The 12,505-nt window shown below is 39.1% G+C and overlaps 1 protein-coding gene across 1 annotated transcript in view; it reads right to left on the reverse strand.

Moving 5' to 3' along the window:
- Positions 1-12,505, reverse strand: part of WBP4 (WW domain binding protein 4) — a 47,513-nt gene that overhangs the window by 11,770 nt on the left and 23,238 nt on the right. The window contains exons 3-7 of the mRNA XM_009322857.1: positions 6,339-6,411; positions 4,798-4,860; positions 4,576-4,699; positions 3,550-3,780; positions 2,595-2,650 (exon numbers count right to left, since the gene is read on the reverse strand). Of these exons, the coding sequence (XP_009321132.1) occupies positions 2,595-2,650; positions 3,550-3,780; positions 4,576-4,699; positions 4,798-4,860; positions 6,339-6,411 (547 nt within the window). The remainder of the gene's footprint in view (positions 1-2,594; positions 2,651-3,549; positions 3,781-4,575; positions 4,700-4,797; positions 4,861-6,338; positions 6,412-12,505) is intronic.

Here is a 12,505-nt window from a genome sequence, read left to right on the forward strand (position 1 = left end):
CTTATTTAGTAAAGCACCGATTTCAACAAAGCACTGTTTTTCCCTACTAATTAATAAATACGTATGAAATGCGGCAGAAGTTGCTGGTTATGTCTTTTGTGGCTGTGTAATTAAAATAAAGATGTTTTGCAGAATCAGCCACAGCTAGATAATCAGTCATTACACGTGACTTAACATCTTCCTTAAGAACCTGATTTTCATCAACACTTACACATACACTACTTCACGGCTCCGTAAGTACTAACACTGCCCATTCCCCTGTACCGAGCAGAACTTCTATGCAGCTTCACCATACATGATTTTTGCATTAATAAATGTCTCTATGTGTACACATATACACCCCCCCCCCCAGATAGGCTACTGCCTATGCATTTGCTTAATACTCTATTATTAAAACTTTGTGCTTTTTTAAGAAACACAACAAAATCAGGAGTTAAAAGTTCTCATGCCTGCTCTGTAGAAAGCTATATATGAAACAGAAAAATTGTATCAGTAGGTTCAGAGCACGCAAAAAGCAAGAAAGCCTTCAGTGAGCAAGTTTCCTCAAGGTTTTGCTCTCAAAAGTTTCAGTGTGCTAGTTTCAACAAAAGAAGCAAAAGGCAAATTTATTTTATGTAAATAGAAAGAGGACAAAAGACTAGTCTTAAGTACAAACTGCCCTTTTTGTTAGAGTTAGATCCTGAACATTTTAGACCTGGTTCTTAGAGGTTTTCAGCAGATATCTGACATTAGGCACACTGAGTATCCTACTGCATAAATGCTAACAGGCACGATGTCAATCTAACCGAAGTTGTAGGTAGTTTTCAACATGCCTTTTCATTACTCTGTTCTCTCCACCTCTTACGAAGTCTGAGCAGCAAGCTAACATGCTGTAAAACAAGGAGGGCCTGTGAATCTCACTTGCACTACATATTGCAAGCATGCCCTTTAATTTCTGGGCAGAGTGAGTCCTTGTTAGAGATCTCAAATGTTCCCAATATCTTTAGCTCAGACTAAATAAGGGAGCGATCAAATGCTTTTTTTTAGCAATAGCAAAAATAACTCAAGACACCACAAAGTCACCAAGCAGGGTGAGGGAGGAATGGCAAAATACAGCCATGTGGCATTAGAGAGATATCCGAGGCTGAAGGTGTGTGTTTATGATATAGCTGAGATGAGCTAACTTCAAATTGTTGCCAAGAAGGGAGCTCCTTCTCTCCTCCATCTGCTCTCCCCGCACCAGCACTTAGATTACCCAGAGAGCTGATGCAAGGACATAAGCCTACAAAGCACTAACCTAAACTCTGATGTCTTCACTCCCTGAACTAGTTCACTGTCAGGGCAAATGTGCACCAAGGACCATACAAGATTAGTCACAGGACTACCTCTTCCAGTGGAAGGCTACAGTAAGACTGGCTGATAAATATTGCAAAGCTATGCCTTGCCTGAAAAGATAAAGTTGAAGTGCTGGTTAACAAATTGTGCAAAACCACAAGATAAAGGAATCAGAAAGCCGAAGTAGCATGTGATGGGCAGCTCTGACACCAAGCGTGCAGTCTCTTGGGAATGAACACTGGATGGAAAAAGTCTGCATTTTTGAGATAAAACACTGCCTTAACAAAAAATGGAATACAGACAAAACTTCATGTGCATTTTGTGAATTGATTCAATTGCCTAAAAATATACACAATTATAACCATTTTCTCCTCTGACTGTAAGTAACCTAGTACCAAGCATAGGCTACCCTCTCAAATGTGACAATATAGAGCTACAGAATGTCAAGCACTCTGAAAAAGCCAGGCTTTTTTGATCTCTAACATAAAATCCAACATTAGCAAACGACACTGACTTTAAATTATACCGTACCTATGACACCTATCTTGAAAATGGGGAAACATAACATCACTTCACAGGAGTGTTGTAAAAATCCTATTTTTAATGTTGTGAAGCACAAAAATCCTGGAGTGGTATCAGGGGAAAGCCCATTAATAATAATAATAAATCTGCCTTTGGACTATTTTGCAAGTTTTCTGGTGCCTTAAATAAGGAAAATAAAGTATTACTCTAAAAGGTTGCTTGCACATAGGTTCCATGACCATAAGAAGTCCATGAAAAAGACAAATTATCACATAACCGTACCGTAACGGTTATGTTAAAGTAAATGTATGTAAAAGGTAAAGTAACGGTTATGTTATTGGTAAAGTGCCAAAAAATAGGCACTTTTTTTCTTACTACCTGAGCAATCTCAGTGTTTCCTAAGATAAAGGAGTCTTAACTATTTCAGATGTGTAAGTTCTGAATTTATTCAGAATTTCCCAAAAGCTTTCCATTTTATGGGCTGAAGCATCAAAAAAACATATTCTGTAAAAACACAACCACCACTATCACTTCTCTTCCCTTGATAAACAAATTAGCCAAAAAAGATTTGTATAGCAAAATTTCAGCTTTCGTCAAGTAGATCATAAAACACTCCATACATTCAAGTTATGTTTTCCTAAGTTTACTAAGAGCAAACAATTTATCTTCTGCAATCAGAGGACTTGCAAATTGCTTAGCTTATTTCTGATAAATGTTTACAAGGACAAAGGAAAGTATGAATAACAGTATTTTATTACCGTTTGTGAGTTTTGAGAGTTGCCTTGGAATCCTTTAGGTTTCTCCCACTGTGATTCTTAAAAAACAAAAACATGTTTCACACATCATTCAATCCTGTTTATGTTTAATAATATTTAGAAAAAACAGATCTAAAGGGTATGACACTGATGTATGCACACATACAAACAAGTAAAACAGATACACCTCACTGGAATATAAAAATCATCCTTGATCAAACTAAGGTAGGAACAATAAACCAATGTATCATAATTACAGTTGGCTTTAGCGGGACTAACCATCTTCCAGACTCTATTAAACTACAGCTGATACACAGATACTGGAATTTTGGTACAAAAAAGGTGTTTGTTTTTTAAATGGTAGCATAGGCCAGAGGAAACTAAACACACAAGATTTTTACCTTTTGGAAGTTATCTTGTATGAGGAAAGACTACCGTAATTACTAATGTCAATCCTTAAATTTATAAGAAACAGTTCGTAACAATCTCATTAATCATAAAAGAGGGTTGCTTTTATGCTCTAAAGTAGATCATAACACATAGCTCCTCAACAGAAGTCAGTCAGTTAGATAAATCCTGTAAATGTGGAAAGAAACAATCAGACAGCAATCCATAACCACTCTCATTTACTTGGGCACAATCAATTTATTTCACATTCCTGATAAGAAAGCTTCTTTAGGAAGAACACAGCTATCTTTTGTATACTTAACCTCTGAAAGGCTAAACATTTCCAGAAACTGTGGAATTACTGCATTCTCCCATTATTAACAAACAGCAATACCAGTCTAAAGTTCTGGATGCCTAAGCCTTGAATGTTAAATATCAAAACTCCATCTAATTGTTCACATTTTAATAATCAGCTCACTACTGAGAGAGCAGAAGAGTAAGGAAATGCAGGTAGTCTTTTCTCACTTATATCCAATAACTGTATCTGCATTTGCTCCTCATTAGTTTTTACCTCCTGTTCTTGTGTTGTAGTAATATGTATAGCCTTCGGGAGAAAATCCTTGCACCCACTCCTTTGTTTCAATTTTTGGTGGCATTGAGGTGTCCTGAGGGGTCTTTTTCTTCTTCTCTTTCTTTTCCTTCTTTTCCTTCTTCTCTTTCTTTTCTTTCTTTTCTTTCTTTCCTTTAGTTTCCACTGTGGTACTCTGTGTTTTACTCTGTGTCGAACTGGGACCTACATCATCTTAAAGAAAATAATACTGTCTTTTAAAAAAAGAGTAATAATCTGAGCTTAAACATTAGTCACTCCTGAGCAACAGCAAACAGAAAATTTGTTCTTAAGAGTACTTTCACTCATTAGTATTACGGTCATAGCAGGTAAACTTAAGATTATATTCAAAGAGTCTTGCATTGTAGCAATACGATAGTGTCATAAGAAAGTCCAAATATCAAAAGATGAGTAACATAAAGAGAAAAACCGTAAGGACCAATGAGCTCTAACTAAACAACAAAAAAGAAACTAAAAGAGTTATGAAAAAGACAGCTTCTACAGGAGCTTGAAACTACAATTTTTTTTAAAAGGATAATGCCTTTACATGGACAGAACAAAGGTACGTGCTGAACTGCAAGCTGAGTAGGAGATTCTCATCTCCACTGTTTGACACCAGTGGGAACCCAACCTCTCCTACTCAATAGGAACTTTGTCTCCAACTGGCAAAAATGAAACATAAAATTAACTAAGGGAAGCAGCACTGCTGATTCAAAGCACCAACTACAGCCTATTTTTTGTTACCATATTGTTTAATTTTTCTACTCCAAATTGGATTGTTCCATGGACCAGAGGACACCGTAGCTAAAAACATTCTATACTGCAATTTCTACTATTGGCAATTTGCAGACTCCTTTTTTTTTTTTTTAATGAGCAAACACAGTCCTGGAGGCCTCCTCTCATGTTCCTAAAACCTAATTTAAGAAAAAACATTCCTATTCAATATTCTTTCAATTCTGTTTTTAATCCTTTGGCAGCTATATGAACTACCTGGCTTAATTCCAAGCCTCTTCAAATCCTCTTGATATGCTTTCATTGCAGCCTCCTCCATTGCTGCAAATTCTTTTGACATGTTTTCTTCTTCTTTTGCTTTGTCCAAGCTTTTCTTTTTAATCTAAAACAAAACAAAAAAACCAAAAGCATAAATTAAACAAGTCTGATAATGAAAGAGATTAAAAATAAGTATTTGTGCAAATAAGGTATTTGAGTTACCTCACTAATTCTTTTTGCCACATTTTCTTTATGATTCTTTCCTCTTTCATGAAACTCAATGCTCTTAAAAGTGAGAAAAAACAAGAAAAATAATATGTATTATACATTCTAATTTAGTTAATTTTAGTTAAAATATAGTTACACTAAACTTAGTTGAACAAGCCTAAATGTAACCTGTTCTGAAACACTTTCAGCAAACACTATAGCTATAAAATGGCTACAGGAATTCAAGAACACTGAGAAACACTCAACATAGAAATTATGAAAAATCAGTAACACTCAGTAACACTCCAAAATGGTATAATAAAATTTCATTGTCTGTATGGATAAGATCTAAAATTTTTCAAATACTACTGTTCAGCACACAGATTAGACAAGTAACAGGGAATCTGGGCTCCCTCTCCATGCTATCCTTCCAAGTATCATCCCTTGATTTTTTTTTTCACCCTGTTTTCATGCAAACTTTTAAAAACCATATGGCTTATTTAGAGTTCCAAATATTAGCTATGGTCCTTAATTAGATTATGCTATGCTCCACAAATATCCCATGAACTTAAACCAGTCTGCAGGTCCACAAATCTGAGAGAGAGAGAGAGGAAAAGGCAAGGTGGGGAAGTTGGGTAACTAAGGACAACAGAACAGTCTGCAAGCCAAAAAGCTGCCAGAAAGACTGAAGCCAGTAGGAACTGGAAGGAGTTCAGAAGCTCTACAGGTACAACAGCGGAAGGCCTCATGTGGTTCCCACAAAAAATATCTGAGCTCATTTAGGCGTTCAAATGTTAGGTGCCTAAGCCTGACCTAGTAACCCTAGAATTTCTTTGCACAAACCGATGTGCAGAGGATGCACATCCAGGGGATGATTCATCTCATTTAAAGACAGGCTTTATAAGTTACCCAAATCCCCAACTTTAACGTGTATTTCTCTTCACTGACTACAAGAAGAAACCTAAACCGATTAGCTCAGATTTGTCATTCTGAACTGCAGGTATCTAACTGTAAGCCAGATGAAGCTCAGCTCCGGGAGTATCCTGGCATCGAGTCAGGAATGCAAAACTTAGTAAGTAAGAAACCAATGGGTCCAGTAGTCTACAAAAGGCATCTGCAAGTCAGAAACACCTTTCTGTAACCCAGTAATGTTTCTACGGGCTGTGTGAAATGAAAGAAACCTGCTTTAAACGCTTAGAGCGCTGGCTGTACCAGGCCTCCCTAACAGCACGTATGCCAGGTTTTGCTTTCTGCTTGCATACAGGTGCGGACAAAGTTTCAAGACAGATCAAATGTTACATTACAGAACCTGAAGAAAAAGCAGGGTCAGGTATTTCAGTTCTTATCTGTACTGCCAAGGAGAACAGCACACACCATCTTGTATGCAGTATCTGGCTCTCATGTAATATATTTTAAATATCACAAGTCTTACAAAGGCATTTTTAAACCACAGATTTCATGCAGCAAGAGATTAGTATCAAAAGTGATGTTAAAAGCCTGTAATTCAAATTCCTAGTATTTCAGAATCATTGACATAGTACGGTAGACCATCGTACAGGTCTGTTGTCTGCTATCCAGCACTTGCAGTAATCGCAGAATTTTTTTGGCTGAGATTTCCAGTAATCGGCCCTAGGGAGAGAAAAAAAAAAAAAGATGTATCATCTGAAACAATAATCAAAGCCACAGGTTTGGGTTTTTTTTTTAAATATATCTCTCTCTCTCTTCAGAAACTACATTTAGTCTTCTTTGGGTGATCGAGTGCTAAGAGTTTGCTTTTCTTTCTTTTGTTTCAAACAAAGTGTGGGAGCAAGCAAGAGTAGCTATATTGACTACTGTGTCCCATAAAGCACAGTTCAGTATTGGGATTGTGCCCATCTGACCCCCGAAGACTGCAAAATGTTTACAATGGAGGTGATGCTGTAAGAACTAGAAATACAAGACAAAGCAAGCCAGAGATAAACAAGCAGCTCTAGATACCGTTATTAAACACAGAACTGTCAGAAAAGTGCAACTTGCACTATTCTTCATAAAAATGCATACAATAAATGAATCTAAAGTTTTACACTTAGAAACAATGTCAAAGTCTGCTTTGGATACTGTATGCAATGAGCTTAGCAACACAAAGGCGCAGTTCTGGACAATGTGAGCTACTGTGGGGAATCCTAGAACAGATTCTGACCTGTGGGCTCACAGACACAGCAGTAAATTGTTCAGATGTTTCAGTGTAAAAACCTGAGTATTTCTGAACCATGCAATTTAGATAAGTTGCATATGTGCGAGGAAACTTGGGGAAAACTCTTCGGAGCTCAAAAGTTAGTACATAAAAGTATTTAACAATAAAACAAACAACCCCTCCAATGGCTGTTTCGTCATCAAAAAACGCTTTCTAATGCCAGATGAGGCTTGTGCAGAAGTAATTCCATTTCTCATTGGCTTGCAGCAACAGATGCAATGCTTTGGTTCAACAAAACACATTCCAGCAACAGACTTCTATGTTTTTAAGTTAAAATGAAAAAGAATGAGGGACAAAAACAAAACCAATTCAAGATTACACTAAGAACATTAAAAAAAGATCAGTCCAAAAAATGAATCTTTGCCTTCCGTCTGAAGATCAAAGTACAGAGTTCAAGGAAAATACTTCCTGACATTTTTATTCAATAAAACCAAAACTTCTTCCACGCACAACAACAGCACCCTCAAACCTTATATGTGCGAGCAGGTCTTTCGTAACAGAAACAGACCTGATCGACTCAACTCTTAAAATTTAAGCAGATACCAAAATGCACTCTCCTACCAGTGCTTAATGTAAAAATACAATTTCTAAGAGGCTACGATTCTTTAAAAATGTAAGTACGAAGGATATGCTCTGCAAAAATATATCAACCTATAAGCAATACTGTGTTAGCAACGTGCAGTTTTTCAAGCAATTTCCTGGAAAGGTAGAAAGAAGCAGCTGGGCTTTCCCCTGTTTAAACAGAAATCCGCTCATCCCTAAATGGTGTACTTTAAAACTGGGTGATTACTTAGTCACACATTTAATTAAAAGGCTTTTGAGATTTATATATCAAAACGTACTAGGGCCAAAGCCTGGGAAATCAAACACTCTGGCTGGAAAACCGGCTGAGTGGGAGGGAGAAATTCAGAGCTCAGAAATACCTTGAAGCCCTTTTTCCTATTTGAGCTACAGCTCCTAAATTGTCTCTTAAGTCCTTCGACATCATCTAAGAAAAATCTCCAGCTAAAAGCTGGGTTAACCTTCCTAAGGCAATAGACCAATTCTGACAGAAAACACATAAATTGTAAAAGAGCCTCACTGCATCTTTCGGAGGTGCGAGAACATCTGTGTATTTCCAAGTTTAACCTAACGGGGCTGGCTCTTTCTCTTCAACAGAATCAAGTGCAAGTGCTAAAATTACGACTGTACAGCTGCACCCACCAAAAGTCAAGACCTGAGAGTGCGATGAGCTGTATTTTCACAGCTATATTTTCCACCGATTTCTTTCCTAAACGCTACTGGACATCACATCTGTTGCAAGCCACTGTAGCTACACACAGAGTAATCGTGCTGGAGAACCTGAGGGCACACCTGCAGCTTAAGTACAAATCCAGGTCTTGACGCCAGAAGCCTTTTGTCTTATCTCCTATCGGTTTTGATAAAGATTAGAGCTGGCTTTCTGTTCTTACATATAAAATAAACGTTGTGCAGAAGACCCGTCATCCTGGGTACCTTAAATCCTGCATTTCATGATCAATGAAGTTAATTGTGTAAATTATGGTCCCGATTCCGCAACTTATGAGCATGAGGAATGTTACACGCCGAGCAATTCTCTTAAAGATTTTCCACTTGAGTTCATACCATTCAAAAAAAGAGTAAGCTCAGCTGAAATATCCACCAAATAACATCTGCCATTGTAACAATGATGGAGCCTGCAAAGCACAACGGTGCTGCAATGAGAGCAAACCAAAGAGGAGTGTTTGGAAAGGAGCAGCAACTGAAGCAAGACCCCGCTTCAGTGAGATGCTACAAGTGCTTCGTAGGCTCCGGTCACAAGCCTGAAAGTTAATCCAGATAGATGACAACGTTTAAGTATATGATTATTTTATTAACCTGCCAAATACAGGTTTGAGAGTAACTGCTGTTAAAGTGGTACAGAGGTCTTTCATACTTCAATAATTGTGTACAAATCAAGGGAAACATAGTTATTTTAAAAAGCCATTGCAGTCAAAACGGTACAGGTTTTAAGACTCCTTATCTTCTGTCTGCACGTACATCAGTAAAGTTAAGCTTGATTCTTGTTCTTAGCTTTACAGCTGGGCCAACCTGCTAGGGACCAGAAAAGCTGCCCAGCTAGCCATCACCACCGCAACTACCTTTCTTCCCTTCACTGAAACGAAGAGGCAGTCCGGAGAGCATCAAGTCTGGCTTGTCCAGGTTTGCAGGGTGGAGGTTCAGCACAGTACACATTTACCCAGGTGTGGCTATCCAAACGGGAGCTTGGCGACACAGACCCCGAGAGGTGTGCAAGTTTTACTGCGAAGCTCTACCTCCCGGGAAGGGTTCTGACAAAGTCCACTCGGAGCCCGGTTTTCCAGAGCTGGCTGAGCAAGTCAGCTTGGCAACCTGCTACCGGGCACACGGGAACAGAGCGGCGCTGATACAGATGGGTACCGGGCAACTTCTGGACAAACTGCTGTAAACTTCCAGCCAGAGTTGGAAATCCTGTACTAACTTGCAGGAAATTTGTGTCTCCTAAAGAACAGTGATTTTCTTTCAACTTTTACTGGTCAAATCACGCAGGGGCAGAATGTGCAACGGTTCAGAGGGCTAAAGGGGAAGGAGGGAAAAAGAGGGAGTGAGCATCAAACTGTTTCCTTGAAACTTTAATGAAATGACACACTCTTCGCTGCAAACAGCTGTAAAGCGCAAATAGCGTCAATGTTAAAACCATTTTCAGACTTCTGAAATTCATTTAAAACTTCAGAGGGAGTGAGAAGATGGAAAAGAACAAGTAGCAACTCTGCATTAACAGCACCTGCCGCATTCACCATTTCAAAAGATATGAAAACGCTTAAACTTGGAGAGAAAACTCCGTAACTCAGGTATTTTTACTTTGCATAATTCATTTCTTGAGCCATGAGAATCACGCAGCCTGTGCTGCAATGGCCGGGTTACACATGCCTACTGCACGTGAACCACGCGTTCGGGAGCACACGAAGGGGACAGGTTCTGTCAACGACGTTCAGGAAGCAACCCACGGAGTAACTCCAGCAGTACGGGAGTCCAGGGTCCCGAACTGTCAACCTGCGAGCTGCTTCTCCTAACAACTTATAGTATTATTAATCTTTTAACAGGTGGTGCAGTCAGCCTTCCTTATATAGGGAAGCTTAAGAAACCCTCATAAAGAAGCTATCTTCAGCTGAGACAGCTTTGCCAAGTTTTACTTTGGGACTGGGCTGGAGGGTTTGGTTCCTACCACGTACTGGCCGAAATTAAAAGGCGGGGGGGAAGGGAAAAAAAACCAGGAACAACTGTTTCAGGTGGTTCTGAACAAGAAAAAAATAATTGGGCCATGCAAACAAAATCTGGAAGCATTTGCTTTGAATAGCTCTGTTCTAAAACATCAGACTTGAAATTTGGCAGGGATGCTGGGGGTTTCTATCAGGGATGCATCTGTCCAAATTATAAGCCTTCAGCGTAAAAAACATCATACACATGCTCAGCAGTCATCTTTGGTTTTAATATCTACAACCTCTGAAGACTTTACACAAAGTTAGTATCTTCCAGCTTTCTGCACGTTTGAGCACTGAACAGCCTGTGCGTACATCATCTTCTTGAATACAGATGTGTGAAGTTAAGAAATACACAGATTCAAGTTCTTGACTACACAGGGAAATGAATTCAGATTAGCTATTGTGACTGTTCTGTAACAGCCACTCAACAGGACATAGTATTCAGAAATAGTAATAAATTCTATTTGGGAATACTGTGTACTTCTAAAGAGAAATAATACTTCTGTAATGTAAGGAAGTAGAAAGAACAAAAGAAAAAAATCACATCTATTTCACAATAGACCCTCCACATGGGAAGCCATTCCAGAACAGGTAATTCTAATTTAAATATCCCAGTATTGGTAAGACCTAAGAATGCAACGCTAAAATTGGTAGGGAAGGAGGCCAAAAAGGAAAGGGTTTTCATGGACCATTAAGTAGGTCCCAGTGCCATGGCCCTAACGACCCACACTCCCAAATAATTCACAGCAACTCTGTTCATTCATAGTGCACTAATCCTACCCTAAAAACTCTTAAATACGTGCCCTTAATATTTATTTTTTTAAAAAGGGTATTTAAAAATAAGGACTCAAGAAAAAAGCATCCCTGACACACCTAGTATATGGGGGTGTCCTTCTACCTAACCTTAGCTTGTTGATCTTCTAATATATCACAGAATATACATCTATATGCGGGCTCCTACAGAGTAGTACTGGATGGGAGTTTCACGTACATGAAACAGGGGAGTTCTGTGAACTTCCAGGTTTCGTTCTTCTGGCTTTCAATTTGATTATATTTTTGGCAATCCTTCTGTAAATTCTAATTTACAACCCGAGTGGCTGCTTCTTTTTATTACTATATTAGCCCCCTCTGAACAACATACCAATCATCATGTCCTGCAAGACAACCTGAGCAGACAGCAGAATCGGCACAAGCTGCTCAGTCTGACCTGTACTGGTGCAGAAAATCATTTCCATGGATCTGCTTTGCCAGATCTCTTTTCTAAATTGTAAATTATGTAACTTGAAAGGTAACGCTACAAATATTTTTAACAGTATACAAGACTGCACATGAATATGAGGGCAGGCAGCCTTCTGCATGTATGGAGCTTCAACGGACCTCATCTCCCCTAATTTCAGTTGTCTAAAAAGGGAGATACTGAGTTGTCCAAGTTCTCCATGTCAATAGATTGAAACTGACATCTCCAAAATGCCCCTCTTTCCACCCTGAAGAGGCATCTGAGAAGCAAATTGAACTCCGCAGGTGCGTGCTTCTTCCTTATACAGCGAACCTAAAGTGAACTGCCTGAGTCAGCCTTCAAAAGTTAAATATCTGAAGTCAAGGATATCTACTGAGAGCAGCGGTCTGCTGCTGTAGATGCAGAAGAAGGATATGGGCTAGGTCAGGAGGAATATGATAAGAATTATAAGAGAGAGGAAAAAACCAGCAACATAAATTGGGTCAACAAACTGTTCAGGTATAATTTTAGCAATAACTAAAATTAAGAACACTGCTGTATGTAGCATCAGTCTGCAAGACAGGCTCACACAACCTAACCATCAAATACTTCCCCACAGAAAGATGGCTAAAGAAATTTTTGATCAGGTTAAGATTTATTTTTTTTTTCAGCAGGGAAGTTAGGATATCTTGAAAAGTAACAGAAACGAGCAAATGCCATTCATGTGACATTCTCACTTAACAAAGACCAAAGCTTGGATTTTTACCCCCCGCAAATATAGTCAGATATTGACACAAATCTTCTGGTTAAACACTTAAAAGAGGTAGCGATGGCCAGCAAAACCAAGGCACAGAAGCCTTCTTCCACGCGCTTCACCCAGAACCACAGGCGCCAAAGGAGGCCTCGGTTTGAGGGGGGCAGGGGGGACGGAAGGACGGGCTGCCGTCCCCCGCAGCGCTCCAGGACGTGAAGTCCCCCGCGGGCGGGAGGCCAAGC

This window comes from Pygoscelis adeliae, unplaced genomic scaffold (assembly GCF_000699105.1).
Source record: "Pygoscelis adeliae isolate BGI_AS28 unplaced genomic scaffold, ASM69910v1 Scaffold74, whole genome shotgun sequence".
NCBI lineage: Eukaryota > Metazoa > Chordata > Aves > Sphenisciformes > Spheniscidae > Pygoscelis > Pygoscelis adeliae.